The sequence below is a fragment of the Panulirus ornatus genome, chromosome 5, assembly GCF_036320965.1.
Source record: "Panulirus ornatus isolate Po-2019 chromosome 5, ASM3632096v1, whole genome shotgun sequence".
NCBI lineage: Eukaryota > Metazoa > Arthropoda > Malacostraca > Decapoda > Palinuridae > Panulirus > Panulirus ornatus.
Window position 1 is genome coordinate 756,106 of NC_092228.1, and position 20,991 is coordinate 777,096.

Consider the following 20,991-nt stretch of genomic DNA (forward strand, 5'->3'; position numbering starts at 1 on the left):
ATTATCAACTGATTCAAGGAAAACAGTAATGTTTGTAGAAAAATGTATGATCAGATATTTACAATTAAAACTTCGAGAGCGAAACTGGAAAATTGTATTGATGTTATCAAAACAGTTTGTAGTGTGGTAAAAGTTGCTTCTTTAGGATAAGGCAGGTCCCAGTAAAAAATGGACACCCTAACCGTTCCTTTTGGGGAGGGAAATTCCAGGAAACAAGGGTCACTCTAAATGTTCCATTAGGGTAAGACTGATTCTAGTACGTACCAGCCTAACCAATTGAAGGACGAGACAAGTTACAGTAAACAAGGGTCACTTTAATTGTTTCTTTAGGGCAAGGCAGGTTTTAGTAAACAAGGGTCATCCTAATTGTTGCAGTATAGTGAGGCAAGTTCTAGTAAACAGGGATCACCCCAACTGTTCATCAAAACTTTTACACACTGTCGGTGGGTTTAATGACTGTTATGATAACGCAAGTATTACGTTGTGACGGTATCGGGAACGCGCCGCTTTTATCACAGAATTAATTTACCCATTTGGTAAATTTGTATTGAAATCTTGATTGATCAAGAACTATTTGTTAATATGCATTATCTACGTAAATAGGCCATACCAGTTGTTAGCTATAATGTAAATTAGATTTTTTTTTTGTTTGAGCAAATATTTGTGTGCCATTATTCCTGGGAAAACAATCAATACACTAGGGAGTGAATAGAGGTGGTAACATTATACCGGTCCCGCCACCTTCCCTCGTTCCCGGTACGTTCAGTCTCCCAACAACCATCAGCAAGTAAGGTCCTCGCGCTAATTTTCTGTCATCAGCTATCGTCTAGGTAAGATGTGAGGCCACTATGCATCATATTAGACCAGGAATTATCTAGTCAAGCCATTATCCATCATATTAGACCAGGAATTATCTAGTCAAGCCATATCCATCATATTAGACCAGGAATGATCTCGTTAAGCCATTATCCATCATATTGGACCACGATTGACAGTACTTGATACATCATACTGGTCCATGTTACTTACATCTTATGAAAACATAAAATCATGCAAGGTAATTCAGATTTAGAATCCTTTGAGGTAATTCATCATTTACATATATGTACGTAGTATACAGAATTAACAGGTTACACTATGCTGTGAGATTATCTAGTATACTGAACGAATGTTGCGGTACTTTGTTTATATTGTCTGTGGTAAACAGATCGAACAAGTTACGGTACTATAGTTACATTGTCAGTTGCATGGAGAAGTAGTAAGTTACAGTACTATAATATACAGAGCAAACAAGCTATAGCATGGTTGTATTTCCTATATTACAAAGAACAAAGTACGGTGGTTGTGTTATCTGTACTATAGTTAAGCTATAGTACGGTGTGTTATCAGGAGCGTACAGCGTTAGCAAGAGACAGTACGGTGGTTGCACTTTGTGTAATATACACAACAGTTACAGTTAGGTAGCTGTATTATCTGTAGAGTATGGAGTTAAGTTGCAGTGCTGTAGTTGTAACATTTGTGGCTTACAGAGCTAACAAGTTGTACTGCTGTAGTTGTATTATCTGTACTATACAGAGTTGACGAGGTACATTGCTATAGTTGCATTAGTTGTAGTATACGGAGTTTACTGGTTTCATTGCTATAGTTGTATTATCTGTAGTATACATAGCCAACTGGTTGCAGTCATGTAGTTTTAGTATCTGTAGTATAGAGCTAACAAGTTACAATATGTAGTATTATCTGCGTTATACAGAGCTAAGGTACAGTACTGTAGTATTAATGTCTGTAATATACAGAGCTATGTTACAGTGTTGTGGCTGTAATGGTTGTAGTATACACAAATTATGGTAAGGTGGGTGTATTATCTGTAGTATACAGAGCTATCAAGTTACAGTGTTGTAGTTGTATTATCTATATTATACAGAGCTTACAAGTTATATCACGGTGCTTGTATTAGCTGTAGCGTACAGAGCCAACAGGTTATAGTTCGGTGGTTGTATTATCTGTAGTATACAGAGCTAAGTTAGTGTTGTATTATATGAAGTGTTAAGACCTGACAACTTAGTGCTGTAGTTGTATTATCTGCACTATTCAGAGCTTACAAGTTACAGTACGGTGCTTATATTAGCTGTTGTATACAAAGCCCACAAGTCATATTCGTTGGTTGTATTATCTGGACTATACAGAGCGAACAAGGTACAGTTTTGTAGCTGTACATTTATAGTATACAGAGCTTACGTTACAACAGCTAAATTCAAACAGCCACAGTCTATTAGGCCCTAACGATACTGGTAGAGAAAAGAAACTCATTGATTAATGTGGTGGGAGTAAAAAGCTAAAAAAAAAAAAAAAAAACTAAAAACTTAACGGACAGCTAAGGTGCAACTGTCAGTCGTGGACTTCAAGCGAAATATTTATAAAGTCTCCTTAAACGTATTTATGGTACTGCTTTCAACTACTCTTCTTGGTGAATTATTCCTTATGTTAACAGTCCGGTTGAATAAAATGTAATTTGCCTAATTCGAGGTAGAACGTTAGCACATTACTACAAATGAAATGTCTCATTAAATTGGTCGTTAAATTGATATCGAAGCCATTAATAATTATGAAAAGTTCCATTACATTACCTCTTAATCTTCTCTTTTCTAAGCTAAATAGATTTAATCTGTTTAGTCGGCTCCTATAGAATTTATCCTGAGAGGTCATGTTGGTCGCTTTCCTATGTACCCTCTTCGTTCAATTTATAGCTTTCTTCAAATAGCTGGATCAAAAAACGAAGTATTCAAGCTGGAGATGCACCAGTGAGTTGGACTAGTGAGGATAATTATCCGAGATTTGAATTTGAAAGTCCTACAGATAATTCAAGAATTTGATAGCCCATTCTACTGTTGCTGTGCACTGACTGCATGCTTAGCTTGTCACCTGAGATTTTTATACCAAAGTCCTTTTTCTCACTAACCTCTTGCAGCCAGGGCCTATGAGAATGGGTTGCAGAGATTACATCGTTCTCGAGCCTAGGGGTACAAAAGGGGGCCCGGGAATTTCTTGGGATCTCGGAAAATGTTTACATATATTGAAGACTAGCATTCACATTTTGTGTGAGCCTACATATTTAGAATATTCTTAAAGCACATGGCATAAAACCGTAGTGGATAAAAACAGGATGACTAATGGAGAAGGGAAGGGTGCCCGAAAGAAACTTAAAACCCCCTTATAAAATTCCACTCAGGTTCTGCTTGCAGCTCGGAATTCATATGTAACGCCTTTTAATTTTTCTGCATACATGAAAAACCTTGCACTTATAAACATTTTAACTGATGTGCCAACAGTTTGTCTGTGTCTGTTTAAAGATACAGACGTTCAGTTCTTTTAGATTTACTTGGCAACTTATTATCATCCGCGAATTTCGAGATCTTACAGTGAATCCCATTATCTGTATCGTTAATACATAAGAGAAAGAGAACCGGTCCCAAGACTGATCCCTGCGGCACACCACTTGGTGCATCAAAACATTGAGGGGCTTATCCAGTAATCACTTCTCTGTTTTAACGGCCAGGCAGCCGGTTTCCTAACCATCGAAGTATAACCCCCATGTATACCATGTGACGTGAACTTTTGTTCGTAACCCTTGATGTGGAATATATTTCCAATGAATGCTTTTTGAAAATCTAAATAGAATACATCAATTGCTTTTACTTTCATTATACTTGTTAATAAGAGGAATCAAGCAGATTTTTTAAACAAGTGATTTTAACGAAAACCAAGCAGAAAATTATTTAAGTAATGGTCTGAATTAATTACAATTTTATCCCGAATGATGATTTCCCATATTTTTCTAACTATAGACGAAAAGTTAATTAAACTATAATTCCTTAGCAGTGATTTATTACCTATTAATATCGTTGTTACGTTGGCAAATTTCCATTCCTCTGAAACATATCTTGTAACGACTCTATTAAAATAGCAACCAGTTGTTTAACTCATTTTTCGTCTCTATTAGTGCCCTCAAAGCGAATCTAGGCCTGCCGTTTTTATTTACTTTTATTCCATTACTCGGCTATAGTATATCTTCACCAGTTACTTCGGTATTTTGCGAAACGTTTTCCTTTTTTGTTGTATTATCTGTAGTATACAGAGCTAACAAGTTACAGTTTGATGCTTGTATTATCTATATTATACACAGCTAGCAAGTTACAGATTATCTGTAGTATACAGAGCAAACAAGTTACAGTTTGGTGGTTGTATTATCTATAGTATACAGTCACCAAGTTACAGTTCAGTGATTGTATTATATGTTGTAAACAGCAAACAAGTTACAGTTCGGTGGTTGTATTAAACAGTATAAAGAGTCAAGTTATAGTTCGGTTTTTGTATTATCTATTGTATACAGAGCAAACAAGTTACAGTTAGGTTGTATTATCTGTAGTATACAGAGCTAACAAGTCATGGTACATTAGTTATGTATTAAGATACAAACATGGAGATACTTATCTCAACCATAATATTAATAATATTGACATAAATATTACTTGATAGTTAAGCTACAAACATAAATTTCACTTGCAGACCAATATTAACTTATTCTTCTCCCGAAATATTGAGCACCGCACACACATAATAGAGTACTCCCCTCTCAAGTACCCAAAGATTATTCGTGAAATCAGTTTTAATTACAGTTGTTAGATGGTGCCAGGTCATTACTGACAGTCTCCGGCACACAAACAACACCAACTATACCCTTTTTTTTTTTTTTAATGAAAAGGAACAAAGTGGACAGAGTGAGGGAAGTCATCTTAGTGGTCAGGGCGAGGGAAGCTACCCTAGTGGGCAGAGTGAGGGAAGCCAACCTAGTGGTCAGGTTGAGGGAAGGTACCCTAGTGGTTAGAGCGAGGGGAGCCACCCTAGTGGGCAGAGTGAGGGAAGCCACCCTAGTGGTCCGAACGAGTGAAGCTACCCTAGTGGTCAGAGCTAGGGAAGCCACCCTAATGGTCTGGGCGAGGAAAGCCACCCTAGTGGTCAGAGTGAGGGAAGCCACCCTAGTGGTCAGAGTGAGGAAAGCCACCTTAGTGGTTAGAGTGAGGGAAGCCACCCTAGTGGTCAGAATGAGGGAAGCCTCCCTAGTGGTCAGAGCGAGGGAAGCCACCCTAGTGGTCAAAGCGAGGTCTGGGCGAGGAAAGCCACCCTAGTGGTCAGAGTGAGGGAAGCCACCCTAGTGGTTAGAGTGAGGGAAGCCACCCTCGTGGTCAGAGTGAGGAAAGCCACCTTAGTGGTTAGAGCTAGGGAAGCCACCCTAGTGGTCAGAGTGAGGGAAGCCACCCTAGTGGTCAGAGTGAGGGAAGCCACCCTAGTGGTTAGAGTGAGGGAAGCCTCCCTCGTGGTCAGAGTGAGGAAAGCCACCCTCGTGGTCAGAGTGAGGAAAGCCACCTTAGTGGTTAGAGCGAGGGAAGCCACCCTAGTGGTCAGAGTGAGGGAAGCCACCCTAGTGGTCAGAATGAGGGAAGCCACCCTAGTGGTCAGAGCGAGGGAAGCCACCCTAGTGGTCAGAGTGAGGGAAGCCACCCTAGTGGTCAGAATGAGGGAAGCCTCCCTAGTGGTCAGAGCGAGGGAAGCCACCCTAGTAGTCAAAGCGAGGGAAGCCACCCTAGTGGTCAGAGCGAGGGAAGCCACCCTAGTGGTCAGAGTGAGGGAAGCCACCCTAGTGGTCAGAGCGAGGGAAACCACCCTAGTGGTGCGAACGAGTGAACTCCCCCAGCCCCCTCCTAGTCTTAGAGCGAGGGAAGCCACCCTAGTGGTCAGAGCGAGGGAAGCCACTTAGTGGTCAGGGTAAGAGAAGCCATCATAGTGTTCAGGGTAAGGGAAGCCACCCTAGTGATCAGGGTGAGGCTCCCGGAGCCACCCAATTATTTGATCACCATCATCCGTTACTCGTCCTCCTTCATCCTTCTCCCTCTCAGGTGATCCCATTCATCATGGGTGTCTGGCATCCCTCACCAATCTCCTCCCTCTCAGATGGTCACCATCATTTGTCCCTGGACTATAGTATATTCCCCACGCATTCAGGTGACCACCATTATCCGTTCCTGACTTTCACCACCACCCTCTTTCCTTAATCATCATCCATTCTTCACCTTTACCACCCTCCATCTCAGTTTATCACCATCATTTGTTCCTGGCCTCCTTCACCACCTTCCCACTCATTGATCACCATCATCTGCACCTGGCCTCACTCACCACCACCCTCCTCTCATTCTGTTGATCATCTTCATCATGGCTTCCTGGCCTTCTTTGCTTTCTTCACACGTATTGGACCACCTCCATCATCCGCACCTGGCCTTTCATAGACTTGACCACTTTCATCATCCATTACTGGCCACCTTCATCACCCTTTTCCCACAAGTTGCGCACCGCCATCCTACATTCCTGGCCCTTCACGCACCTTCCATTCGGTTGAACACCATCATCCGTTCCTGGCCTTTTTCACCCTCTTCGCACTCACTTGATCCCTTCATCATGCGCTCCTGCTGGTTCTTAGCCACTATCCTCCTCCCATTCATTTGATCATCATCTCCCTCCCACTCAGCTGATCACCATCATGCTTTCCTGGCTTTCTTTACGTCCTCTTTCCACTCAGTTGATCACTTTCATTATCCGTTCTTGGGCTCAAACCATCACCTTCCTCCCACTCAGTTGATCGCCTTCATCATCCATTCCTAGCTTCTTTTGCCCTTATCCCACTCAGTTGATCATCATCATGTGTTCGTAGCCTCCTTCAACCATCCTCCCTCAATTGATTACCTTCATCATCGTGTCTTACTTCCTTCACTACCAACCTCTTCACACTCACTTGATCATCCGTTTGTGGCTCTCTTCACTATCACTCTCCTCCCACTCAGTTGATTATCTTCATCAAGTCAGTATTCACTTGTGATGTGGTAGTGAAGAGGATGTGGCTAGTCATGGTGGATCGTAAATTCCGCCACGTGTCCTTGGCTTCACTGTTTGTTAATGGTTGGCCTTGGTGCGGCTCACCACCTCGCACTTCTACTTGATACGGCCTTTCCAAATGCTGCTCTGTACACCAATCGTAACTATTTGTATGGTCTTGCAAAGAAGTAATAAATAGGTTTTTAAAACTAAGAGTGGAATAAAGTCTATTCTGAAACGGAAAACTTAAGACATTACTCTCTGGGAACATGTTAATGGATGGCGTCGGAATTAGTTTTTATTACAAAGCATCCAGTGTATCATGCATATCTGTATATAGACAAATGTGCTCTTGTTTTTATGTGTAGCTGTATGTAGACATATGCTCATGTGTCATGTATAGCTGTATGTAGACAGATGTCTTCTCACTCAATTGGTCCATTAATAACAGAAGACGATGACTGTTCAAGATAAAGCCAGTGCAAAAATCTTAAATGATATTTTGGATCTTTACGATTGAAAACTCATTGCCTGGCCCCAGTTTAACATCATTATAAGAGAGGTAAACATTTTGCAACATATTGTCATAACAATTGAAGACTTAAAATCAGAAAAAAATGTACATGACAGTGGCAAAAAATGATAGTTAAGCCCTTGACTACTCTTTTCAGTTATTTGATTGCTACGGGGAAAGTTCCTGTGAAAATGAGTTTGCTAGTGCAAATTCTATATTCGTAGATAGGTAGTAAGTCATTGCCTAGAAATTATTCTCCAATTAAGTATTTGAAAAACTGACGGAAACTGTCATTTGAGAAAAACTTGTAACGCAGAACATCATTCGATTAACGATGCTTAGAATTGTTTTCGACAAAATCCTTTATGTTTGATAAACCTGCCTTGATTTTTTGTATGATATAATCATGTATGATGGAAGTAGAGCACCTGGGTCACCTATTAAGAGTTTCAAAAAGCATTCGATAAAGTTCCACATCAAACATTATCTGCAAGAGTTGTCACATGGTGTAGATGGGACTGTACTTTGGTGGTTACAATTTAGTTAAATCCGTAAACCAAGAGTAGTGATTGATAGTCCAGCCTGGGCATAGTTAGACGTAGCTGGGTGTATCTGAAGGAACAGTCTTAGGACCTGTTCTCTTTCTCGTGTGCATTAATGATATTGAGTGTGGGCTGCATTGTAAACATATCAAGATTGGCTGATGTCCCAAGCTGGGTACTGAATCTCCAACTGAACTTGGACGTATTTAGCCTCGAACTGAAATTAACGTGATGAACTGGGCTCATAGATGGCATATGAATTTTAATATCGATGAAAGCAAAGTGTTTTACATTTTTTTTTTTTTTTTTTTTACTTTGTCGCTGTCTCCCGCGTTTGCGAGGTAGCGCAAGGAAACAGACGAAAGAAATGGCCCAACCCTCCCCATACACATGTACATACACACGTCCACACACGCAAATATACATACCTACACAGCCTTCCATGGTTTACCCCGGACGCTTCACATGCCTTGATTCAATCCACTGACAGCACGTCAACCCCTGTATACCACATCGCTCCAATTCACTCTATTCCTTGCCCTCCTTTCACCCTCCTGCATGTTCAGGCCCCGATCACACAAAATCCTTTTCACTCCATCTTTCCACCTCCAATTTGGTCTCCCTCTTCTCCTCGTTCCCTCCACCTCCGACACATATATCCTCTTGGTCAATCTTTCCTCACTCATCCTCTCCATGTGCCCAAACCACTTCAAAACACCCTCTTCTGCTCTCTCAACCACGCTCTTTTTATTTCCACACATCTCTCTTACCCTTACGTTCCTCACTCGATCAAACCACCTCACACCACACATTGTCCTCAAACATCTCATTTCCAGCACATCCATCCTCCTGCGCACAACTCTATCCATAGCCCACGCCTCGCAACCATACAACAATGTTGGAACCACTATTCCTTCAAACATACCCATTTTTGCTTTCCGAGATAATGTTCTCGACTTCCACACATTCTTCAAGGCCCCCAGGATTTTCGCCCCCTCGCCCACCCTATGATCCACTTCCGCTTCCATGGTTCCATCCGCTGCCAGATCCACTCCCAGATATCTAAAACACTTCACTTCCTCCAGTTTTTCTCCATTCAAACTCACCTCCCAATTGACTTGACCCTCAACCCTACTGTACCTAATAACCTTGCTCTTATTCACATTTACTCTTAACTTTCTTCTTCCACACACTTTTCCAAACTCAGTCACCAGCTTCTGCAGTTTCTCACATGAATCAGCCACCAGCGCTGTATCATCAGCAAACAACAACTGACTCACTTCCCAAGCTCTCTCATCCCCAACAGACTTCATACTTGCCCCTCTTTCCAAAACTCTTGCATTTACCTCCCTAACAACCCCATCCATAAACAAATTAAACAACCATGGAGACATCACACACCCCTGCCGCAAACCTACATTCACTGAGAAACAATCACTTTCCTCTCTTCCTACACGTACACATGCCTTACATCCTCGATAAAAACTTTTCACTGCTTCTAACAACTTTCCTCCCACACCATATATTCTTAATACCTTCCACAGAGCATCTCTATCAACTCTATCAAATACCTTCTCCAGATCCATAAATGCTACATACAAATCCATTTGCTTTTCTATATATATATATATATATATATATATATATATATATATATTTTTTTTTTTTTTTTTTTTGCCGCTGTCTCCTGCGTTTGCGAGGTAGCGCAAGCAAACAGACGAAAGAAATGGCCCAACCCATACACATGTATATACATACGTCCACACACGCAAATATACATACCTACACAGCTTTCCATGGTTTACCCCAGACGCTTCACATGCCCTGATTCAATCCACTGACAGCACGTCAACCTCGGTATACCACGTCGATCCAATTCACTCTATTCCTTGCCCTCCTTTCACCCTCCTGCATGTTCAGGCCCCGATCATACAAAATCTTTTTCACACCATCTTTCCACCTCCAATTTGGTCTCCCTCTTCTCCTTGTTCCCTCCACCTCTGACACATATATCCTCTTGGTCAATCTTTCCTCACTCATTCTCTCCATGTGCCCAAACCATTTCAAAACACCCTCTTCTGCTCTCTCAACCACACTCTTTTTATTTCCACACATCTCTCTTACCCTTACGTTACTTACTCGATCAAACCACCTCACACCACACATTGTCCTCAAACATCTCATTTCCAGCACATCCATCCTCCTGCGCACAACTCTATCCATAGCCCACGCCTCGCAACCATACAACATTGTTGGAACCACTATTCCTTCAAACATACCCATTTTTGCTTTCCGAGATAATGTTCTCGACTTCCACACATTCTTCAAGGCTCCCAGGATTTTCGCCCCCTCCCCCACCCTATGATCCACTTCCGCTTCCATGGTTCTATCCGCTGCCAGATCCACTCCCAAATATCTAAAACACTTTACTTCCTCCAGTTTTTCTCCATTCAAACTTACCTCCCAATTGACTTGACCCTCAACCCTACTGTACCTAATTACCTTGCTCTTATTCACATTTACTCTTAACTTTCTTCTTTCACACACTTTACCAAACTCAGTCACCAGCTTCTGCAGTTTCTCACATGAATCAGCCACCAGTGCTGTATCATCAGCAAACAACAACTGACTCACTTCCCAAGCTCTCTCATCTCCAACAGACTTCATACTTGCCCCTCTTTCCAAAACTCTTGCGTTCACCTCCCTAACAACCCCATCCATAAACAAATTAAACAACCATGGAGACATCACACACCCCTGCCACAAACCTACATTCACTGAGAACCAATCACTTTCCTCTCTTCCTACACGTACACATGCCTTACATTCTTGATAAAAACTTTTCACTGCTTCTAACAACTTGCCTCCCACACCATATATTCTTAATACCTTCCACAAAGCATCTCTATCAACTCTATCATATGCCTTCTCCAGATCCATAAATGCTACATACAAATCCATTTGCTTTTCTAAGTATTTCTCACATACATTCTTCAAAGCAAACACCTGATCCACACAACCTCTACCACTTCTGAAACCACACTGCTCTTCCCCAATCTGATGCTCTGTACATGCCTTCACCCTCTCAATCAATACCCTCCCATATAATTTACCAGGAATACTCAACAAACTTATACCTCTGTAATTTGAGCACTCACTCTTATCCCTTTTGCCTTTGTACAATGGCACTATGCACGCATTCCGCCAATCCTCAGGCACCTCACCATGAGTCATACATACATTAAATAACCTTACCAACCAGTCAATAATACAGTCACCCCCTTTTTTAATAAATTCCACTGCAATACCATCCAAACTTGCTGCCTTTCCGGCTTTCATCTTCTGCAAAGCTTTTACTACCATATATATATATATATATATATTTTATTTATTATCCCTGGGATAGGGGAGAGAGAATACTTCCCAGGTATTCCCCGCGTGTCGTAGAAGGCGACTAAAGGGGGGCGGGAGCTGGGACTGAACCCCCCCTCCTCGTATTTGAATATCTGAAAAGGGAAACAGGAGTCAAGCAGGGAGTGCTCATCCTCCTCGAAGGCTCAGATTAGGGTATGTTTGAGGAAAAAACTTGGATGTTTTGGCTCTGAGTGAAACAAAGCTCAAGGGCAAAGGGGAAGAGTGGCTTGAAAAAATCTTGGGAGTAAAGTAAGGGGTTGATGAGAAGACGAGCTAAGGAAGGAGTAGCAATACTCGTGAAGCAGGAGTTGTGGGAGTATGTGATAGAGTGTAAGAAAGTAAATTCTAGATTGTGGGTAAAACTGAAAGTGGATGAAGAGAGATGGGTAATTATTGGTGCCTATGCACCTGGTCATGAGACGAAATATCATGAGAGACAATTGCTCTGGTAGCAGCTGAGTGAGTGTGCCAGCAGCTTTGATGCACAAGACCGGGTTTTAGTGATGGGTGATTTGAATGTGAAGGTGACTAATGTGGCAGTTGAGGGTATGATTGGTGTACATGGGGTGTTCACTGTTGTAAATGGAAATGGTGCAGAGCTTGTGGATTTATGTGCTGAAAAATGACTGGTGATTGGGAATACCTGATTTAAAAAGATATATACATAAGTATATGAATGTGAGTAGGAGAGATGGTCAGAGGGCATTATTGGACTACGTTTTGATTGATAGGTGTGTAAAGAGACTTTTGGATTTTAATGTGCTGAGAGGGGTAGCTGGAGGGATATCTGATCACTATCTTGTAGAGGCGAAGGGGAAGATTTGTAAAGGCTTTTAGAAAAGAAGAGAGAGTATTGGTGAGAAGTGAGTGGCAAGAGTAAGTGAGCTTGGAAAGGAGACTTGTGTGAGGAAGTATCAGGAGAGATTGAGCATGGAATGGCAAAAGGTGAGAGCAGTTACGTGAGGGGAGCGGGGGAGGAGTGGGATGTACTTAGGGAAGCAGTGATGGCTTGTGCAAAAGATGCATGTGGTATGAGAAATGTGGGAGGTGGGCAGATTAGAGAGGGTAGTGTGTGGTGGATGAAGACGTAAGATTGTTAGTGAAAGAGAAAAGAGAGGTGTTTGGACGATGTTTGCAGGGAAGTAGTGCAAATGACTGGGAGATGTATAAAAGAAAGCAGCAAGAGGTCAAGAGAAAGGTGCAAGAGTTGAAAAAAAGGGCAAATGAGAGTTGTGGTTAGAGAGTATCATTAAATTTTAGGGAGAATAAAAGGATGTTTTAGGAGGTAAATAATGTGCATAAGACGAGAGAACAAATGGGAACATCAGTGAAGGGAGCAAGCGGGGAAGTGATAACAGATAGTGATGGAGTGAATAAAAAGATGTTTTGGAAGGAGGTAAATAAAGTGCGTTAGACAAGAGGACCAATGGGAACATTGGTGAAGGGGCTAATGGGGAGGTAATAACAAGTAGTGGTGAAGTGAGATGTAGTGAGTATTTTGAAGGTCTGTTGAATGTGTTTGATGATAGAGTGGCAGATATACTGTGTTTTGGTCGGGATGCTGTACGAAGTGAGAGGGTCAGGGAGAATGATTTGGTGAAGAGAAAAGAGGTAGTAAAAGCTTTGCAGAAGATGAAATCCATCAAGGTAGTGGGTTTGGATGGTATTGCAGTAGAATGTGATAAAAAAATGGGGTGACTGTGTTGTTGACTGGTTGTTAAGGATATTCATTGTATGCATGGATCTTGGTAAAATGCCTGAGGATTGGCGAAATGCATGCATAGTGCCATTGTGTAAAGGCAAAGGGGATAAAGGTGAGTGTTCAAACTACAGAGGCATTAGTTTGAGTGTTCCTGGGAAATTATATGGGGGGTATTGATTGAGAGGGTGAAGGCATGTACAGAGCATCAGATTGGAGAAGAGCAGTGTGATTTCTGAAGTGGTAGAGGATATGCGGATCAGGTGTTTGCTTTGAAGACTGTATGTGAGAAATACTTAGAAAAACAGATGGATTTGTATGTAGCATTTATGGATCTGGAGAAGGCATATAATAGGGTTGATAGAGATATTTTGTGGAAGGTATTAAGAGTATATGGTGTGGGAGGTAAGTTGCTAGAAGCAGTGAAAATTTTTACCGAAGATGTAAGGCATGTGTACAAAAAGGAAGAGAGGATAGTGATTGTTTCCCAGTGAATGTTGGTCTGCAGCAGGGGTGTTTGATGTCCCCATGGTTGTTTAATTTGTTTATGGATTGGGTGGTTAGGGAGGTGAATGCAAGAGTTTTGGAGAGAGAGGGCAAGTATGCAGTCTGTTGTGGATGAGAGGGCCTGGGAAGTGAGTCCGTTGTTTGCCAATGATACAGCTCTAGTGGCTGATTCATGTGAGAAACTGCAGAGGTTGGTGACTGATTTTTGAAAAGAGCGTGAAAGGAGAAAGTTGAGAGTAGATGTGAATAAGAGCAAGGTTATTAGGTTCAGTAGGGTTGAGGGACAAATTAATTGGGATGTAAGTTTGAATGGAGAAAAATTGAAGTAAGTTATGTGTTTTAGATATCTGGGAGTGGACTTAGCAGTGGATGGAACCATGTAAGCAGAAGTGAGTCACAGGGTGGGGGAGGGGGCGAAGGTTCTTGGAGCAATGAAGAATGTGTGGAAGGGGAGAACGTTATCTCGCAGAGCAAAAATGGGTATGTTTGAAGAAATAGTAGTTCCAGCAATGTTATATGGTTGCGAGGCATGGGCTTTAGATAGGGTTGTACGAAGAAGGGTAGATATGTTGGAAATGTAAAGAGGACAATATGTGGTTTGAGGTGGTTTTATCGAGTAAGTAATGTAAGGGTAAGAGAGATGTGTGGAAATAAAAAGAGTATGGTTGAGAGAGCAGAAGAGGGTGTGTTGAAATGGTTTGGACATATGGAGAGAATGAGTGTGGAAAGATTGACAAAGGTTATATGTGTCAGAGGTGGAGGGAACAAGGAGAAGCAGGAGATCAAATTGGAGGTGGAAGAATGGAGTGAAAATCATTTTGAGTGGTTGGGGCCTGAACATACAGGAGGGTGTGAGGGGTGCAAGGAATGGAGTGAATTGGAACGATGTTGTATGCTACGGTCGATGTGCTGTCAAAGGACTGAACCAGGGCATGTGAAGCATCAAGAGTAAACCATGGAAAGGCCTGTGTGGCCTAGATGTAGATAGGGAACTGTAATTTCAGCGCATTACACATGGCAGCTAGAGGCTGAGTGTGAATGAATGTGGCCTTTTTGTCTGTATTCCTGGCACTACCTCACTGAGGTAGGGGATAGCAATGCTGTTTCCCTGTGGGGTGGGGTGGTGACAGGAATGGATGAAGGCAAGCATGAATGTGTACATGTGTATGTATGTAATGTCTGCATATGTGTATGTATATGTTGATATGTATATGTATGTATATGTGCATATGTGGGTGTCTATGTATATATATATATATATATATATATATATATATATATATATATATATATATATATATATATATATATATATGTGTGTGTATATGAGTGTATGGGTCATTCTTCGTTTGTTTCCTGGCTCTACCTTGCTGATGTAGGAAACAGTAATTATGTATAATAGATATTTATATATTCATTTATTTTGCTTTGCCGCTGTCTCCCGCTAGCGAGGTAGCGCAAGGAAACAGATGAAAGAATGGCCCAACCCACCCACATACACATGTATATACATAAACGTCCACACACGCAAATATACATACCTATACATCTCAATGTACACATATATATACACACACAGACACATACATATATACCCATGCACACAATTCACACTGTCTGCCTTTATTCATTCCCATCGCCACCTCGCCACACATGGAATACCATCCCCCTCCCCCCCATGTGTGCGAGGTAGTACTAGGAAAAGACAACAAAGGCCCCATTCGTTCACACTCAGTCTCTAGCTGTCATGCAATAATGCCCGAAACCACAGCTCACTTTCCACATCCAGGCCCCACACAACTTTCCATGGTTTACCCCAGACGCTTCACATGCCCTGATTCAATCCACTGACAGCACGTCAACCCCGGTATACCACATCGATCCAATTCACTCTATTCCTTGCCCGCCTTTCACCCTCCTGCATGTTCAGGCCCCGATAACTCAAAATCTTTTTCACTCCATCTTTCCACCTCCAATTTGGTCTCCCACTTCTCCTCGTTCCCTCCACCTCCGACACATATATCCTCTTGGTCAATCTTTCCTCACTCATTCTCTCCATGTGCCCAAACCATTTCAAAACACCCTCTTCTGCTCTCTCAACCACGCTCTTTTTATTTCTACATATCTCTCTTACCCTCTCATTACTTACTCGATCAAACCACCTCACACCACAAATTGTCCTCAAACATCTCATTTCCAGCACATCCACCCTCCTGCGCACAACTTTATCCATAGCCCACGCCTCACAACCATACAACATTGTTGGAACCACTATTCCTCCAAACATACCCATTTTTGCTTTCCGAGATAATGTTCTCGACTTCCAAACATTCTTCAAGGCTCCTAGGATTTTCGCCCCCTCCCCCACCCTACGATTCACTTCCGCTTCCATGGTTCCATCCGCTGCCAGATCCACTCCCAGATATCTAAAACACTTTACTTCCTCCAGTTTTTCTCCATTCAAACTTACCTCCCAATTGACTTGACCCTCAACCCTACTGTGCCTAATAACCTTGCTCTTATTCACATTTACTCTTAACTTTCTTCTTTCACACACTTTACCAAACTCAGTCACCAGTTTCTGCAGTTTCTCACATGAATCAGCCACCAGCGCTGTATCATCAGCAAACAACAACTGACTCACTTTCCAAGCTCTCTCATCCACAACAGACTTCATACTTGCCCCTCTTTCCAAAACTCTTGCATTCACCTCCCTAACAACCCCATCCATAAACAAATTAAACAACCATGGAGACATCACACACCCCTGCCCAAACTACATTCACTGAGAACCAATCACTTTCCTCTCTTCCTACACGTACACATGCCTTACATTCTTGATAAAAACTTTTCACTGCTTCTAACAACTTGCCTCCCACACCATATATTCTTAATACCTTCCACAAGCATCTCTATCAACTCTATCATATGCCTTCTCCAGATCCATAAATGCTACATACAAATCCATTTGCTTTTCTAAGTATTTCTCACATACATTCTTCAAAGCAAACACCTGATCCACACAACCTCTACCACTTCTGAAACCACACTGCTCTTCCCCAATCTGATGCTCTGTACATGCCTTCACCCTCTCAATCAATACCCTCCCATATAATTTACCAGGAATACTCAACAAACTTATACCTCTGTAATTTGAGCACTCACTCTTATCCCTTTTGCCTTTGTACAATGGCACTATGCACGCATTCCGCCAATCCTCAGGCACCTCACCATGAGTCATACATACATTAAATAACCTTACAACCAGTCAATAATACAGTCACCCCCTTTTTTAATAAATTCCACTGCAATACCATCCAAACTTGCTGCCTTTCCGGCTTTCATCTTCTGCAAAGCTTTTACTACCATATATATATATATATATATATATATATATATATATATATATATATATATATATATATATATATATATATATATATATATTTTATTTATTATCCCTGGGATAGGGGAGAGAGAATACTTCCCAGGTATTCCCCGCGTGTCGTAGAAGGCGACTAAAGGGGGGCGGGAGCTGGGACTGAACCCCCCCCTCCTCGTATTTGAATATCTGAAAAGGGAAACAGGAGTCAAGCAGGGAGTGCTCATCCTCCTCGAAGGCTCAGATTAGGGTATGTTTGAGGAAAAAACTTGGATGTTTTGGCTCTGAGTGAAACAAAGCTCAAGGGCAAAGGGGAAGAGTGGCTTGAAAAAATCTTGGAGTAAAGTAAGGGGTTGATGAGAAGACGAGCTAAGGAAGGAGTAGCAATACTCGTGAAGCAGGAGTTGTGGGAGTATGTGATAGAGTGTAAGAAAGTAAATTCTAGATTGTGGGTAAAACTGAAAGTGGATGAAGAGAGATGGGTAATTATTGGTGCCTATGCACCTGGTCATGAGACGAAATATCATGAGAGACAATTGCTCTGGTAGCAGCTGAGTGAGTGTGCCAGCAGCTTTGATGCACAAGACCGGGTTTTAGTGATGGGTGATTTGAATGTGAAGGTGACTAATGTGGCAGTTGAGGGTATGATTGGTGTACATGGGGTGTTCACTGTTGTAAATGGAAATGGTGCAGAGCTTGTGGATTTATGTGCTGAAAAATGACTGGTGATTGGGAATACCTGATTTAAAAAGATATATACATAAGTATATGAATGTGAGTAGGAGAGATGGTCAGAGGGCATTATTGGACTACGTTTTGATTGATAGGTGTGTAAAGAGACTTTTGGATTTTAATGTGCTGAGAGGGGTAGCTGGAGGGATATCTGATCACTATCTTGTAGAGGCGAAGGGGAAGATTTGTAAAGGCTTTTAGAAAAGAAGAGAGAGTATTGGGGAGAAGTGAGTGGCAAGAGTAAGTGAGCTTGGAAAGGAGACTTGTGTGAGGAAGTATCAGGAGAGATTGAGCATGGAACGGCAAAAGGTGAGAGCAGTTACGTGAGGGGAGCGGGGGAGGAGTGGGATGTACTTAGGGAAGCAGTGATGGCTTGTGCAAAAGATGCATGTGGTATGAGAAATGTGGGAGGTGGGCAGATTAGAAAGGGTAGTGTGTGGTGGATGAAGACGTAAGATTGTTAGTGAAAGAGAAAAGAGGGGTGTTTGGACGATGTTTGCAGGGAAGTAGTGCAAATGACTGGGAGATGTATAAAAGAAAGCAGCAAGAGGTCAAGAGAAAGGTGCAAGAGTTGAAAAAAAGGGCAAATGAGAATTGTGGTTAGAGAGTATCATTAAATTTTAGGGAGAATAAAAGGATGTTTTAGGAGGTAAATAATGTGCATAAGACAAGAGAACAAATGGGAACATCAGTGAAGGGAGCAAGCGGGGAAGTGATAACAGATAGTGATGGAGTGAATAAAAAGATGTTTTGGAAGGAGGTAAATAAAGTGCGTTAGACAAGAGGACCAATGGGAACATTGGTGAAGGGGCTAATGGGGAGGTAATAACAAGTAGTGGTGAAGTGAGATGTAGTGAGTATTTTGAAGGTCTGTTGAATGTGTTTGATGATAGAGTGGCAGATATACTGTGTTTTGGTCGGGATGCTGTACGAAGTGAGAGGGTCAGGGAGAATGATTTGGCGAAGAGAAAAGAGGTAGTAAAAGCTTTGCAGAAGATGAAATCCGTCAAGGTAGTGGGTTTGGATGGTATTGCAGTAGAATGTGATAAAAAAATGGGGTGACTGTGTTGTTGACTGGTTGTTAAGGATATTCATTGTATGCATGGATCATGGTAAAATGCCTGAGGATTGGCGGGAATGCATGCATAGTGCCATTGTGTAAAGGCAAAGGGGATAAAGGTGAGTGTTCAAACTACAGAGGCATTAGTTTGAGTGTTCCTGGGAAATTATATGGGGGGTATTGATTGAGAGGGTGAAGGCATGTACAGAGCATCAGATTGGAGAAGAGCAGTGTGATTTCTGAAGTGGTAGAGGATATGCGGATCAGGTGTTTGCTTTGAAGACTGTATGTGAGAAATACTTAGAAAAACAGATGGATTTGTATGTAGCATTTATGGATCTGGAGAAGGCATATAATAGGGTTGATAGAGATATTTTGTGGAAGGTATTAAGAGTATATGGTGTGGGAGGTAAGTTGCTAGAAGCAGTGAAAATTTTTACCAAAGATGTAAGGCATGTGTACAAAAAGGAAGAGAGGATAGTGATTGTTTCCCAGTGAATGTTGGTCTGCAGCAGGGGTGTTTGATGTCCCCATGGTTGTTTAATTTGTTTATGGATGGGGTGGTTAGGGAGGTGAATGCAAGAGTTTTGGAGAGAGAGGGCAAGTATGCAGTGTGTTGTGGATGAGAGGGCCTGGGAAGTGAGTCCGTTGTTTGCCAATGATACAGCTCTAGTGGCTGATTCATGTGAGAAACTGTAGAGGTTGGTGGGGCTGATTTTTGAAAAGAGCGTGAAAGGAGAAAGTTGAGAGTAGATGTGAATAAGAGCAAGGTTATTAGGTTCAGTAGGGTTGAGGGACAAATTAATTGGGATGTAAGTTTGAATGGAGAAAAATTGAAGTAAGTTATGTGTTTTAGATATCTGGGAGTGGACTTAGCAGTGGATGGAACCATGGAAGCAGAAGTGAGTCACAGGGTGGGGGAGGGGGCGAAGGTTCTTGGAGCAATGAAGAATGTGTGGAAGGGGAGAACGTTATCTCGCAGAGCAAAAATGGGTATGTTTGAAGAAATAGTAGTTCCAGCAATGTTATATGGTTGCGAGGCATGGGCTTTAGATAGGGTTGTACGAAGGAGGGTAGATATGTTGGAAATGTAAAGAGGACAATATGTGGTTTGAGGTGGTTTTATCGAGTAAGTAATGTAAGGGTAAGAGAGATGTGTGGAAATAAAAAGAGTATGGTTGAGAGAGCAGAAGAGGGTGTGTTGAAATGGTTTGGACATATGAAAGAGAATGAGTGTGGAAAGATTGACAAAGGTTATATGTGTCAGAGGTGGAGGGAACAAGGAGAAGCAGGAGATCAAATTGGAGGTGGAAGAATGGAGTGAAAATCATTTTGAGTGGTTGGGGCCTGAACATACAGGAGGGTGTGAGGGGTGCAAGGAATGGAGTGAATTGGAACGATGTTGTATGCTACGGTCGATGTGCTGCCAAAGGACTGAACCAGGGCATGTGAAGCATCAAGAGTAAACCATGGAAAGGCCTGTGTGGCCTAGATGTAGATAGGGAACTGTAATTTCAGCGCATTACACATGACAGCTAGAGGCTGAGTGTGAATGAATGTGGCCTTTTTGTCTGTATTCCTGGCACTACCTCACTGAGGTAGGGGATAGCAATGCTGTTTCCCTGTGGGGTGGGGTGGTGACAGGAATGGATGAAGGCAAGCATGAATGTGTACATGTGTATGTATGTAATGTCTGCATATGTGTATGTATATGTTGATATGTATATGTATGTATATGTGCATATGTGGGTGTCTATGTGTATATATATATATATATATATATATATATATATATATATATATATATATATATATATATATATATGTGTGTATATGAGTGTATGGGTCATTCTTCGTTTGTTTCCTGGCTCTACCTCGCTGATGTAGGAAACAGTAATTATGTATAATAGATATTTATATATTCATTTATTTTGCTTTGCCGCTGTCTCCCGCTAGCGAGGTAGCGCAAGGAAACAGATGAAAGAATGGCCCAACCCACCCACATACACATGTATATACATAAACGTCCACACACGCAAATATACATACCTATACATCTCAATGTACACATATATATACACACACAGACACATACATATATACCCATGCACACAATTCACACTGTCTGCCTTTATTCATTCCCATCGCCACCTCGCCACACATGGAATACCATCCCCCTCCCCTCTATGTGTGCGAGGTAGTACTAGGAAAAGACAA

At 41.7% G+C, this 20,991-nt stretch overlaps 1 protein-coding gene across 3 annotated transcripts in view; it reads left to right on the forward strand.

Annotated features, from left to right (window-relative positions):
- Positions 1-674: 674 nt before the first annotated feature.
- LOC139747001 (glutathione S-transferase 1-like) overlaps positions 675-20,991 on the forward strand; it is a 42,803-nt gene continuing 22,486 nt past the window's right edge. The window contains exon 1 of one of the 3 annotated variants that reach the window (XM_071658740.1): positions 675-830. Coding sequence is in view for 2 of the 3 variants with exons in the window: in XM_071658721.1 (XP_071514822.1) it covers positions 7,845-7,966 (122 nt within the window). In the remaining variant the exon portion in view is untranslated. Of the gene's footprint in view, positions 831-7,829; positions 7,967-8,126; positions 8,156-20,991 lie in introns of those variants that run through there. The other 2 variants (XM_071658721.1, XM_071658732.1) reach the window with 2 other exon arrangements.